This window comes from Carica papaya, chromosome 5 (genome assembly GCF_054855325.1).
Source record: "Carica papaya isolate Zhongbai chromosome 5, ASM5485532v1, whole genome shotgun sequence".
In the NCBI taxonomy this organism is placed as follows: domain Eukaryota; kingdom Viridiplantae; phylum Streptophyta; class Magnoliopsida; order Brassicales; family Caricaceae; genus Carica; species Carica papaya.
Window position 1 is genome coordinate 2630862 of NC_142313.1, and position 14987 is coordinate 2645848.

The following is a 14987-nucleotide window of genomic DNA, read 5'->3' on the forward strand; positions in this document are numbered from 1 at the left end:
TTATTTACTTAAATATGATATTATAATGTTGCTTGAGTTTATTATCTCGATAGGTCGGTTTTAGAAAGCTCGCAACGATAAGTATGCAATAAATGATTTTACTTATGATAATAAATAAATTTACTTAAATTAAGAGATCCATTGGTTGTTTTTATGATTTTTACCGACCTTCAGTTTCTGTATCGGTAAGTAGTGTAATATTCTTACTGGACTAGTGTAGCTCACTATTTCATTAACAATTTCATATAAAGAGAACCAAGATCCAAATCCTAATCAATAAGGGGATTATGAATAGTTTACCACTCGGACTCCTTTTAAAAGCTAGTGAAGGTTGTCATAGAATGCTCAGTTGTTTACTTTTCATTTATTTCTTTAATTTTCGTTTTTTTTAGAAATTATATTCCTATATCCCTATTGGGTATTCTAAACTATTGTATAAGGAATGTAAATTCTAACTCTATTATTCGCTTCTGCATTCAATTATGATTTTATTTTTTTTATGTTCTGAGCCTATACAGTTAGTATCAGAGTCGCGTTCCTCGTAACCATTCCTTACACAAAGACTTAAGGAAACACCATAAAAATAAATTATCACTCAATCATTCATTGTGAAATACAGGTACAGATAGATGAAGAGAGGAAGACTCCCACTAAACTTAGCAGCCCAGGAGGTTTGCATCGAGAGGATGTTGACCGACTTTTTGAAATATTTGAGAGACTCATCGTTATCCAGCAGACCCGGAAAGAAATGAGGGAGCTACCTGACCCTCCCCCGCTGCCACAGTTTGAGCCACCCTAGTACAACCCTGCTCCTCAATAGTACCATCCAGAACCACCATAGTATGGTCTGGTGCCCCAACCGCATCACTCGGTACTACCATAGTACAATCTGGTGCCTCCACCGTATTATCCAATACCACCATAGGGCCACTCAGTCCCTCTTCAGCACAATTCAGTCCTTCTTCCATAGGACCCAGTTTTAGCTATAATGGACCCATACTACATTGAAAGATATAAAAGACTAAACTCATATACTTTTATATAAGCATCCTCATTTGAAGAGACTGAGTACTAATTAGCTGAGACAGAGAAGACTTTTACGACTCTTGGGGTGGTTCCCAAACAGAGAGTTATACTTATCACCTACATATTGGTGGGAGAGGCAAGTCGTTTGTGGCAGCTTAAGCTAGCCACTTTGCCCATTCTAGTCACTTGAAAATAGTTATTGATAGCCTTCAATGCAGAGTACCTCTCAGACTATCTCCAACATCTGAAGAAAATGGAGTTTGCATACCTAATCCACGGTGATATCACTGTGTCAGAGTATGTCAGAAAGTTTCTAGAGTTGAGTCGGTATTCCCCTGAAAACATGATGGATGAAGACAGAGAGGTAAGGAAGTTCGAGTGGGGATTCCGTCTTGAGATTAGACAACAGTTGTACATGTTCGAGCTCAGTACTTACTCAGCCGTTTTGGCCAAGACACAGTTAGTGGAGAGGAACCTTCACATTTTTCCTCAAGCAGTGGGGAACTTTAAGCCCCCGGTTTCACGCTACAGACTAGCACCCACTACACCTGTTTAGCAGAATAAGAGACTTAGGTAAGTGACTCAGGCTCTTCCTCAGATTATGGTAATAGGATGTGGTAGGACTTGCCAACACTGTGGCAAGAATCATGGGAACCAACCTTACTATTGCCTCAATAATGCTTGTCGTATATGTGGGAGTGCCCTCTGCGCGAGAGAGTGCTTAACGAATTAGAACTAGGCCAGCCTTCCTATACATGGCAGAACTTACAACCTCACTCAGCAAGATGCAGAAGCTAACCCATACGTGATACAGGATACGTACACTGTCTATAATTATCTTGCACATGTTTTGATTGATATTGATGCCTCACATTTATTTGTCTCACATGCTTTTGTACTAAATTTGAATGTATTAACTAAAAGACCTGATTATGTGTTGTTTGTGTCTATCCTTATAAATAAGACATCATTGATGAGCTTATATACAGACCTTGTATCATAAATATAGCAGATAAAAAATTGAGTGTGGACTAATAGAGGTTAACATGGAGGACTTTGATGTAATTCTAGAAATGAACTAGCTAGTAACGTATCACGTCACCGTAGATAATATTTCACAAGAAATTTGTATTCAACCATCCGAATGAATAGTCATTTACAAATTAATTAAATTTTTAAACATTATTCTTTCATGTTAATTTTTCGATTACAAAGTGTTTTAACTTAACTGTTTTCTCTAACTAAGCAAACCTAAGAAAGAAATTTACATTCGAAAAATTCTGGTAGTCCGAGACTTTTCGGATGTGTTTCTTGATGAATTACCCGGATTGCTAGTGGACAGAGAAGTTGAATTCACCATAGATCTTCAGTCAGGCACCCAACCTATTTCAGTTGCCCATTATCGTATGAGCCGTGTTGAGATGGAAGAGTTGAGAAAACAGATCAATGAACTGCAGGATAGTGGGTTCATCTGACATAGTGTGTCCTCTTGAGGTGCTGGAGTCATATTTTTAAGGAAGGGATATGAGATATTAAAGTTATGTATTGACTACAAGGAACTGAACAGGGTCACGATCAATAACAAGTACCCTATTATCATGATTGATGACTTTTTTGATCAGTTGTAAGGTACCCAAGTCTTCTCCAAAATAGACATGCGTTTATGTTACCATTAGGTAAAGATCAAGGCAGAGGACATTCCAAAAATAGCTTTTCGAACCAGGTACGGACACTATGAGTTCTTGGTCATGCCATTTGAACTAACCAATGCACTAGCCATCTTTATGGATTTGATAAATAGAGTTTTCAAATAATTCCTGCATCAGTTTGTCATTATATTTATTGATGATATCCTAATCTATTCAAAAAGAAGATAGGAATACGCTCACCATCTGACTCAGATTTTGCAGGTTCTTAGAAAAAAGAAATTGTTTGTAAAGTTGGGTAAGTGTGGATTCTACCTCAAGCAAACTACCTTCCTATGAGATATCATATTAACGGATGGAGTGTCAGTGAACCCCGAAAAAATTGAGGCAGGATTTGGCTGGGAGAAATTGACATCGGTCAAGAAGATTAGTAATTTTCTCGGAATGACAGGTTATTACCGTAGGTTTTTTGAAAGATTTTCTACTCTACCTGCTAATTTGACCCGGCTATTAAAGAAGAATGTCAAGTTTGAGTGGAACGAGAACTATGAAATGAGCTTTTCAGAACTACAAAAGTGGTTGACCACTGCACATGTGTTGACATTGCCGAGTGGGACATGTGGATACATAGTTTACAGTGATGCCTCCTACTTGGGGTTGGGTTGTGTTCTAATGCAATATGGGAAGATCATAACCTATGGGTCCAGAAAGTTAAAGAGTCATGAGGAAAATTGCCCCACCTATGACTTATAACTTGTCGCGATTATTCACACCTTGAAGACTTGACGCTAGTAATTGTATGGGGAGACTTTTTAGATCTATACCGACCATCAGAACTTGAAACACATGTTTACCCAAAAGGATTTCAACATATGTCAGAGACGATGGATAAAACTACTAATGGACTATGATTGCAATATTTTGTATTATCTAGGCAAGGACAATGTGGTAGCCGATGCATTTGGCAGAAAAAGTGTAAATATGTTAGTTCACCTAATAGTTTCAGAATGTATGGTAATAGGGGCTGTACAACATATACGACTTCAGAGTTTAGTATCCCAAACTATTTGATTAAGTAAAACTAATAAATTTGAGGGACCAAATTTCTTTTAAGACGAGGAGAGTTATAATACATGGGCTCAGAAAATTGGTATGGGATAAATTTTGTTAATTTAGAGATGTATAAAAATAAAATAAAATACATTTTATAAACTAATTTAATGAAATTTTTATTTTATTTGGGAAAAATAAATTAGAGATGAAATTAAAAAAAAATTTGGGAAAAGAGGTGAAAAATTGAGTTCGACGGGTATTTTTGAAAGAAAAATAAAAAATTGGGAGGTCAAAATGCAATTAAAAAATTTTTTACTACGTAAAACCGCCCAGTCAGTAGCCTTGATAAATCGGAGTGCGCCGCGTGGCAAGTCCTACTGACTCAGTGCCACGCGGGAGGCCACGCTGGCGATCTGCATGCCCTGCGATCGGACGACCAATAAGCGTTCCTGCGCGCGTAGACGGTCCGAATACATTCCCTCGTCAAGCGCGATCGGACGATCGTGATCAAACATGATGAACAATTCAGATTCATTTCCTCCTTAGACGAGATTGAACGGTTAAGATCAAACGCGATAAACATCCTATATTCGTTTTCTTCTTATGCATGATCGAATGGTTGAGATTAAATGCGATTAACGGTTCAGATTAATGCGAGATATATATAAATATTTCACATCACACTGAACCCGAACCCTAGCTGCCAGCCCCACACTGGAGAAGAAGAACCAGTCGTTAGAGAAGGGAGCCGACCACCGGCCGCCGCTGCACCGGAGCCACCTTCGACCGCCAAAAAAGTTAAAAATTCTCCCACACACTTAGAATTCGATTCCAAGCATCTCTGTGGCCATATCGGAGCAAAACAAATGGTGGATGAGTCGGAAACCACTAACAAAGCTTGACGGAGCTGCCATGGACAAAACCTGCAACTGCCTCCGATGAGCCCTTTCCATTTTTCGTTTCGTACGATTTTTCCATCGTTTGTGTTCATCATTTTATTTTCTGCAGGTTGACCGAAGAAAAATACTCAACTACGAAAGTGAGCTGGCGAAACTGCTGCACTGAAAAATTCCACCACTGGTAGATTTTTGTTTTTTGACTTTTTTGAGCCAATCGAGGCCCCTTAACGTGTTTTCTAGCATGAATTGATATAAAACATGCTGAAACCAGCCAAAAACAGTTAGGCCGAGGCAAACCACCGCCACGGACGGTAGTGCCGTCGTCGGAGAACGGCGGTGCTACCGTGCCGGAACCCCTAACTTGGCCAAAAAAGGATTTTTAACATCAATTTTAGATTTTCGGGGTATTTATAGGTACGTAAAGCGTGTTTTAATTTCTGTAAAAAAATTCAGAAAATTCAGGGATCGTTAATAGGCGCAGTAGAAAGTTCAATATTTTGGACACTGATTCGGGTAAGAATCTCTCGCCTTATTGTCTGTTATAGAATTGAAATTTAATAATTAATAATGTGGTATTTTATACAATTTAGAAAACTCCAAAAATAATTACAGGTTACTAATGGAGCTGGAACTTGTTAGTCATTTATTTGTCATGTTTAGTTGATTGCTGAGTTTACAGCTTTCAATACATGATAAAATACTGAAATAATTTAATGATTCAGTTGTACTTCCTTGATATATATTTATTGCTTGTCTTGCTTGATTTACGATTGATTTATGAAATTGAAAATTAATATGCAAATAGAAAATTGTTTGGTTATGTGAATTAATGAATGGTTGTCTTACTGGATATTCTGAGAGATGGTGGATGGATCGGGTACATAGGGAACCCTATCGTAAATGTTGTCTCATACCGGATAGGGTATCGATGAATGATATTTTTTGTGCTCATACCGGATGGGATATGAGAACGATCCGATTCACCCTCATACCGAATAGGGTATTGAGAGATGATATTTTTGACGCTCATACCGGATAGGGTACGGGGACGGCCAGTTAATTGACAATGTTGAATATTGATTCACTTGTAGTGGGACATTCTTATGGACCCCCAATAATACCAGTAAGCAAATAAAAATAGAAAATTCTTGTTCTTGTTCACTTAAATATGAAGTTATAATGTTCATTGAGTTATTATCTCTATACGTCGGTTTTAAAAAGCTTGCAACGATAAATATGCAATAAATGGTAATTTACTTAAATTAAGAAGTTCATTGGTTGTTTTTATGATTTTTACTGATCTTTAATTTCTGTATCGGTAAGTAGTATAATATTCTTACTGTACTAGTGTAACTCACTATTTCATTAATTATTTCATATTAAGAGGATCAAGATCTAGATTCAGATTAATAAGGGGGTTGTAAATAATTTACCACTCGGACTTCATTCAAAAGCTAGTAAATGTCATTTTAGGATGCTCAGTTATTTACTTTTCATTTATTTTTGTATTTTTGTTTATTTTTTTTAGAAAAAAATATTCTCGTAACTCTATTGGATATTCTAAACTATTGTGTAAGGAATATAAACCCTAACTCTATTATTTTCATTCCGCATTTAATTATAACTTTATTTTCTTTTAAGTTCCGGACCTATACATAAAATTTTAAACTAAATTTTAGTTATAAATGAATGGACTATAATATAATTAATTTATATATAATTCATGTAGATGCCTTAATATTTAATTTTAATAAATATTATTAATTAATTAATTATTAATATATATGTGTGTGTGAATATTTTAATATTTTTTCTTAAAGAAAAATTTAAAATATATTATAAAATAAAAATATAATTAATTATTAGTTGTGTTACGATTTAGTAATATCTAATTCGTTTATATTAAAATTTTGAATTTAATTAATTTTTATAATATAAAATCATAATTTTATTGATGATTTATCATTTATATGATAATAAATTTTATTTATGACTATTTTTTGAGAATTAAAAAAAATAGTTGATCATATAATCGTACCAAAATAATTTTTTAAATTGTATAAATGAACTTATATTAATGGACTCAATTTATTAATTTTTTTAAGTATTATTTAAATATTATGTTAGTTATGATATGACTATTGCCGTTATATTTTATTAAAATTTAAAATTTTGTTGATAAATTTATTAAATATTAAATATGCAAATAATCAAAATATCTCACTATAATTATAATCTTCTATTATATTTTGACTTTATCGTATACTATTATTAATTTGTATTTGTTTTTTTCTATTTGTTGAAATATAAAACTATATTGTATGTACAACAATTTTATGATAATATGCATTTGTGGAAAAAATTTATCACTTTGACAATGATAATGATGCTATGATGGTTCTATTAAATTCGCGCCATTTTGGAAAATATAAATGGCGGTTAAAAAGATTTTCAAAAAATTTAAATTCATGAATTACTATTTTATTTAATATTATATTTTGAATTCAGCCAACCATCTGCATCACTCTGCTTCGGAGTCGAAACTCCACCCGCCGGTCAGTCCAGTCCATTCAAAGGCGAAAAATCACCGTCAGCGACCTCTTTTCAGCCTTAGCCGCTGCCGGTGATTCAGCCAACTGCTCCGCGCCTTTTATCCGTTGGTTTACGCGCAATTTGATGTTATCCATCTAATTAATACACATCCGTGCTGTGCGTCTCTGCTTTTCCGCCGTCAGACCAACCAGAAACTGCTAAGTCCAAGAAAAGTGAGAGCAGCGATAAGACAGTATCCCGGGGTAATGAATCTGTTCCGTGTTTGTTTGTTGAATAACATTTGCTAGAACTTGTGTTGAATACTGGAATTTGCTGTGTTTTTGGGTGTAGTTATCTTATTCGGTAAGGCGTTAGGCAATGTTATCAGACAGTTATGTTTCCGTTCGTGATGTTCTCTTGGATATGTGTATATATATATATCTATTATGAGTTTCCTTGGACATATGACATGGTCAAGGTGTTGCTTGTGATTGTTAAATTGTAATTATCTCATATGATATGGTTAAGTTTTCATTTGGTAAGGCGTTATGCAATTTTATCAGACAGAGTTATGTTTTCGTTCGTGATGTTCTCTTGGATATATATATGTAATGAGTTTCATCGGACATGTGATTTGGTAAAGGTGTTGCTTGTGATTGTTAAATTGTAATTATATCATATGATATTATGGTTTAATTTTCATTTGGTAAGGCGTTAGGCAACATTATCAGACAGAGTTATGTTTTCGTTCGTGATGTTCTCTTGGATATATATATGTATATATGTATGTATGTATGTATGTATGAGTTTCCATTGGATATATGGCATGGTTAGGGTGTTGCTTGTGATTGTTAAATTGATATTAGCCCTACTTTTTTTTTCTTTTCATTTTTGCCATTGCACCTGAATGTTTGCTGTGTGTGTCAGTCTTGCATCTTTATCAATGAGGATAAGAAGGATGAACAACGAACCCGGCTACTGAAGGTTTTCATCCTAAATAAGCGAGTCTATCCAGAATGATTGATCACCTAAACGTATATCTGAGTTTGTTTTATTTTGTTAATTTCATCCACGACATAGCTTGAGATTCATAGTAGATCCTGTCTCCTTGTTATAGTTGGGGGAAATATCATAGGTTTTTTAATTCTGCAATAGTTTATGATAAACTAGCTTGAGAGTCTGTTGATTATGCAAAAGTGTAACTGAAAATCAAACGATATGCAAATCTAGGGTATCAGATTCATAGAACGGAAGGGGTATGCCTTATCGAAACGTATTATAGGATTGAGAACCCATTGTCACTCATGCTGATAAAAAGCATGTTATTAGCTTGGAAAATAGTACATGTAACATATGGGATATTATGACTGCGCTAATGATGTAGGAAAATCAACTTTCTCGTCATGTCTATAGCTGGCGTTGGAGGATTAGGTAAGACCATGCTGCAAGCAAGGAAGTGATTTAATACAAAGTAAACACTGGTTAATGAAAAAACAAAAACTAGCAGAACCAGTGTATTGCTCTTTGATTTTGTACATATATAGACGACATTAGATTCTTAAGTAAAACTACTTATAAATGAAAGGAAAATGATCCCTAGCTTATATGTCCTAGTAAGTGAAAGAATTATGATTTCTGTAAGACCTCCCTAGTACAAGAAAAATGTGTAATCACATTAAAATTTCTCTCTCCATCTACAGGATAGCCTATGCTCTCTTCTTCTCTGTTTCTTTTTCTGTGAAAGTAATCAACCTGTACAAAGTCGTTTCTTGCATGCTTGCACACTTATCTTCCATTAGTTATTTATCTTAAAAAAGTGTTTATTATCTAGACTGAACAGGGACTGGCTGCTCTTTGCCGATCCCAATAGCTCTTCCAGATTCCAAAACATTTGTTGTCATGGAATGCGGAAATATCTGAATTCTGAAGTTCTTGGTCATGAAGAGCTTGTGTTGTCCAAAGCAGCACCAAAGCCACCATGACAATTGAGAGGTACAGCATTGCTGCCCATGTCATGTTGAGGTATCTTCTCAGTGGTTTGCAATGATTTGTTAGTATATCAGAAAATGCGTTCTGCACTAATTGACACTTTACAAGATTTTCCATATTTGGAAAAATGTTTAGTAGGTTTTGAACTGAAGTTGTGTAAGCCTCCACTATTTTATAATCGCTGGCTGATATGAACTCTCCATCTTTACATGTTCCTTTGTCGGCACCAGAACATGCAAATATCTTCAATATCTGTATAAACAAATTGGATGAATGAACCAACAACTGCATAGATTCGGAGATTTTGATTAAAAGAAACTTGGATGCAATATTATAACTGCTATGAGCAAAATTTCTGGCATTTCAACATTTCTTTTGGCCGACCTGTGCTATGTCACCGATTTGGATTGTGTTAGCGGGGCAATTATCTGGCTGGTATTGGTACTCTGGTGGTGCTGAGAAAGGATTGCAGACATAAGCAAGATTTGGATATGCTGTAGCATTCAGGAGCGATATGTTTGCATTTACCTAGAGATTTCAAAGCCATTGAGTGTAAGAAATGTGCGACGACATTCAGGAATCACTGCATACTGAAGTAATAAAGAGTAAACAAAAATAGTTTTTTTTCATCTAAAGAGAATTCTAACAAGGTAGGATAAAATACTTAGCTGTTTATCTGAATCAGTAACACAGTTTACCTCATTGACTAGGTTGTAGATCTCTGCACTAACATCTGACAGGACAGGTTTTGCGGAGAGCAATTCATCACAAGGTAAGATTGAGCTCAGGCTGTTATTGTAGGGATTTTGCTGAAAATGTTCCAGAGCAGTACATGTATCCCTTGAAAACCTGGAACAATAGAAGCTAGTAAACAATGTGTAGTTTGACTTTCATACTTTTTCAGATCTCGACCAAGAAAGCTTTTGAGAAAACATGAATGAAGAGGAAGGACTTGGCTTTACTTTTCTAAGAAGAAGTACATCCCGAAGAACAGCCAGCACAAAATTGTCAAGAACCAGCAGGTAATAATAAATCTGTAAACAAAAAAGAAACATGTTCCCTTTAGATTTTTCTCTTCCAAGTGCTGGTAGCCTAACAGGTCCGATGTATAACTAGTGATTTTCCTACTAATGGTTCAGTTACTTACGCATGAAGTGGCTTTTGCAACCTCAAAATCCCACAAACTGAAATAAAAAAAGTTACAGTTTTTAGAAATCTACACGATTAACTGAGGATAAAAATGGAAGCAAATTGCATTTGAAGTTTAAGCATAATTTTCAGGAATTTCAAGATGCTAAACAATAGAATTATGGCATGTTTCATATGAAACTGTGAATTAAAAAGAAAAAAAAGAAAAACTATCTAATAGATGTAACTTAACGGTTTATAACGGAACTGTTTTGAAATCTATCCAAGATTAATTCCGTCATTCAGTATTGTTATTAGCTAAAGAAAATTCCATTGAGATGCTCACACACACTTTTACCTGACAAAATAGTAGCTGCAATCAGGTTCATGGAAACAGTCACTATTGTCATTATGTTTCTGCAAAAGAAACATGTCATTAATCAGAAATGTAGTGTGCAAATAGGAACATAGATTTTTAATGAGATTCTTTTGGTTTAGAGGCAGGAAAAGACAGAATGAGAATGGTTGAATATACATTATCTTAAGACCCTTGTCAATTTTGCCCCTGTTCTTACTAGCCTGTCTTCGTATTTCAGAAGCTTCAGCATTGAGTTTCTCAGATGTTGAGGAGAGGAAACCAGAGGCCTCATCATTTTCGTTACTTGCTCCCAGGTTATCTCTCATGTTTCTCATTGCTCCTGTTGTGTTTTGTATTGTCTCCGATGCCTCATTTGCAGTATTCATTATGATATGCACCACTTTCTTGGCTTGGGAATGGAATCTGGCATTCCCCCCAAGGATTACTCCTGATGCAGTTCTGCATAAAAATGAGATATTTTCAGCATTGAAAATAAGAAAGCAGAAGAAATTTTAGGAGTATGTTTGGAACCAATTAATACAATCATTTGGAAATATTAGTTTTGTGAAATCATTTACATTTAGCATACCCTAAATAATCTTGTGAATGTAGTAACAAAACACATGAATTACCTTCTCTTTTAAACAACCATAATTGGTTTTCAAAAATATATTATTTTCATTTTAGTTTTATTAATTTCGATAGAATTTAAAGTTAGTTCTATTTAAGATTTGTTTGAGATTAAATTTTTATGTGTTTGTGCTTGAACTAACTGTAACTAAAAATATTTCCAAATGAATTCTACAAAAATAATTCATTTATTTGAAACATGTTCTTCATATCATATGATAAGCAAGCATGGTTTCTGATGTTAACAAAATATCTGCATCAATATTATGGATAGATCATGAAGGTTGCAGACTTACATTGCCAGAATTGTGAAGATTATGGCAAGAACAAAGGGCCAGAGATAGCAGTGCTTGTAACAAGGTAATCTTTTCTTGGGTTTTCTTTTACAGCAAAAGATAATTGCTATCAGAAAGCCACCATATACCACTCCACACAAAAGCCACAGCATCCCACCGACATACCCATATACTCCTGTGAACACAGTGGACTGCACAAAGCACATGTCATTTCATACATGCAGTAGTTATACAACTTTTGAAACATAGGATGTGGATAGAGATATATGTTGATGATTCGTACAGAAAAATATATGATTACTTGGTTGATACCAAAGAACTGTCACTTATACTGTTTTTACCATAGGATTTTGGAATGAGATTAGTTGATCCTGAAAAAAATATAAGGTACAAGGCAAAAGTGAAAAAAAAAATCCCACCTAAAAATTTTAAAGTCTCTCAAAGTAATTTAAATATGGGCATTGTCTTGTAATCTTAACCATTATGACTAATATGAAAAATTTCCTAAAAAAGACTTCATGAAAATTAAGTATAGAATTGACTATCAATGGAATAGGAACTTAATGAAATGGGATTTAAAAGCCATCATTGTGTCATTTATTTAACTAAGAGAAGATACTATTGTGTAGTCTTGGAATATGACTGAGGGAGTCTACTATTGAAATTTTATTGGGATACCTCAAATGTTTATGGAAAAAAACCACAGGTAGTTTCCTTGTAGTAAAAATTGAATACAATATTATAAAAACTTCATAATATTTTATAATAATTTAATACTTTTATGTAATAATTATTTTAATATTACATAGTAATTTAGTTACTATATAATAGTAACATTATATAATATTAGTGAATTACTATAAAATATTAATAGATGTGTCCAGTACATCATATAAAAAACTGTTCTTGGAGCATGCAATGATACTTTGATTGAGAGAGAGAAAGACAGAGTTAAAACTTACACTCCAGTAATGTTTGTTGGTAATGTCATAACCTCCTCTGTATTTCTTGAAATTATCCAAAGGGTCTAACCTCACAGTATCATCTGATTTCCTCGATGATACTTGTGAAACATTATTGTCTATTTGAAGCAAGCTTCTGCCTGCACAATCTCCCAGGAAAAAAAAGAAGCAAAAACAAAACTTTGGTTAAGAAGGGTGAACTTACAAATGTAAGCCATGTTTCTAGCAAGAAATTTGGGCTTCTTTAAGTATGTGAGTGTTAGCCATAGAGATGCAAGATGGGTCAAGCAATATAACAGCCTGCTCAACACAGCCTGATTTAGGATCTGTTTAGCACAATCCAAATCATAGATTAATGAACTGCTGGTCCAAGACAAACAAATACTTTCAAGTTTTGTTTGTTTCAGTCTTATCAAGGTTTTGATTTTTTCTAATTTGTAGTCCGGTCCAGTCTATAAAATTATAAAAAAATTATAAAATATGTTAAAAAAATTTAAAAACATATAATAATTAAAGTAGAGTAAGAATATTTAAAAAATAACAAATATATATATCAATGCTCACCGGGTACACTAATATTAGTTGGGACCGTTAAACCAGCACTTTCTTTGAAACTCAAAGCCAAAATCACCATCGTGAAGATTACCGGCGCAACAAGTTGTATGCCATATTTGCTCTCCATCAATTTTTAACCTTTCAAACAAGCAAAATTGAAATCACTCACTTCGTGAATTCAGAAGTCAACTCTCTTTTCACTTGCCCATTAAACTTTTCTTCTTTCAGGAAAAGAACCCAAAATCTTAATTAATTGTTCTAATGGGTCTGATTAATTATCCGAAACACGCTTGATCACAAGAGTTGCAGACATTAACCCACCAAAGAAGTTAAGAACCAACCAGAAAAAACAGCCAAACCAAGTTGATTGATTACTAGATACTTAAAAATTTGGTTCTGGCGTGTGGATATATATATGTTTATGTACAGATATATGCGTCTGTATAATCAGAATGTTATAAAATGAAAATAAAAAAGAAAGAAGTTATTGTTTATGGAGTCCAAGATTCTTGTTTTTACATAAAACTGCAAACTGCAAGAAGGAAATCTCCAGAGTGTATAAACAAACGCACAAACAAACACGTGCGTGTGTCTGTCTACATGAATCCCTGGAAAAAGAAAGAGAAAGATTAATGTGAACAGAGAAAGATTACTTTTTTTTTTATTTTCAAACTTTTTTGTGAAAGCGGCAGCTTGCTTTTGATGGCTAAAGGAATGATTTCTACTCAAGAAAAGAACAGTTTACGTTTTGGCCGATGAAATCTACAGTTCTAATAAAGTGACAGAAACAATACATACACCACTACATAGCATTTTATAGGAAATATCAGGAAACTTTGTGAATTATTCAATGCATATTGTAAATAATATCAAATTTATTTCTCACTGATGAACATATCTACAGAGTGAGAGCTTCAGTTTCATGAACTCACCCCATATATATGTCTATGTGTGAACTTACCCCATATAGATGTCTTTGTATGCATATATTGTAAATGGATGGCTTATGGGAATGATCATTGATCCTAAGAAAGATGAAAAAAGAAAAAAAAAAGAAAAAAAAAAAAGAAAAAGAAAAAAAAAAAGAAAAAGAAAAAGAACTAAAAACTTACAAATACAAACTGCAGAATTGTCTGCAACTTGAGTTGAATATCAGCCGTTTGCTTTCCGGGGAAAAAACCAAAATTTCAACAAAATACCCACATATTAAAAACTCTACTATCTTCATTACCAACTCTCATGACAGCCTTTTGGAACTTCTGCTCTCTTATATGTGTAATATTTATATACATATGCGCACACATGTACATATGGTGCATCGTGCATGTTAAAAGTAGTATTATTATATATATGGGAGCCTTGAAGGGGAAGGATATGATATGTATGTGTGTGTTTATATATATATATATATATATATATATAAGATCACGCAAACAAATAATTTTCTCCTTTGAAGTCTTGATCAAAGGCTTTTCGAAGGAAGAGCTCAAGTCAAGCATTTCAACTCTATAGCCCTCTATTTTCTTGATCTTACATGTACCCTTCAGATATCCAGAGTTTTCAACTCCAACAAAACCCAAGTAAATAAAAACCCCTCCATTTATGGGGAAAAGAACAGATTAGAATGAAAGAAATAATATATGTATTGCCAATTAATTACTATTTAAATCGTTTTCAATGCTTAATTATTTTTTGCTTTTGAGAAAAATGCTTAATTAATTAATTAGTTAATAAATGATTAACAAAACCTCGAAACATTTGCCCAATTATTCAATTTTTAGTCTATATACAGAAGAGAGATTTCAATCGAGTTGTTAACTTAATCCACTTCCTCAAACTAGTGAAAGGTTCCTAATCCTATTAATTAAGCTTTGAAGATATTAGTAATTAGAGTCTTTTACTTGCATTTCTAG

The 14987-nt window shown here is 33.9% G+C and overlaps 1 protein-coding gene and 1 long non-coding RNA gene across 7 annotated transcripts; one reads left to right on the top strand and one right to left on the bottom strand.

Annotated features, from left to right (window-relative positions):
* Positions 1 to 7126: 7126 nt before the first annotated feature.
* On the top strand, positions 7127 to 11748 carry LOC148253665 (uncharacterized). Of its 3 annotated transcripts, none has more exons than XR_015819140.1 (6): positions 7127 to 7419; positions 8084 to 9750; positions 9856 to 9917; positions 10050 to 10167; positions 10870 to 10945; positions 11536 to 11748. It is a non-coding gene; the product is annotated as an uncharacterized LOC148253665 (long non-coding RNA). The 3 variants fall into 3 exon arrangements; XR_015819141.1 differs by having other exon boundaries at positions 8084 to 9740; XR_015819142.1 differs by having other exon boundaries at positions 7128 to 7419; positions 8988 to 9750.
* LOC110821423 (uncharacterized) lies at positions 8643 to 14623 on the bottom strand. Of its 4 annotated transcripts, none has more exons than XM_088220034.1 (12): positions 14187 to 14623; positions 13084 to 13212; positions 12520 to 12668; positions 11899 to 11928; positions 11558 to 11748; positions 10809 to 11090; positions 10632 to 10690; positions 10293 to 10329; positions 10108 to 10179; positions 9844 to 9994; positions 9530 to 9673; positions 8643 to 9397 (listed from the first exon to the last, which is right to left on the bottom strand). In XM_088220034.1, exons 2-12 carry the CDS (start codon positions 13199 to 13201, stop codon positions 8984 to 8986), a joined length of 1647 nt encoding a protein of 548 aa, XP_088076160.1. In that variant the 5' UTR covers positions 13202 to 13212; positions 14187 to 14623; the 3' UTR covers positions 8643 to 8983. The 4 variants fall into 4 exon arrangements, with proteins under 4 accessions (XP_088076160.1, XP_088076161.1, XP_021906961.1 ...); XM_088220035.1 differs by having other exon boundaries at positions 12520 to 12659; positions 14187 to 14621; XM_022051269.2 differs by lacking the exon at positions 11899 to 11928 and having other exon boundaries at positions 14187 to 14620.
* Between the last annotated feature and the right edge of the window lie 364 nt (positions 14624 to 14987).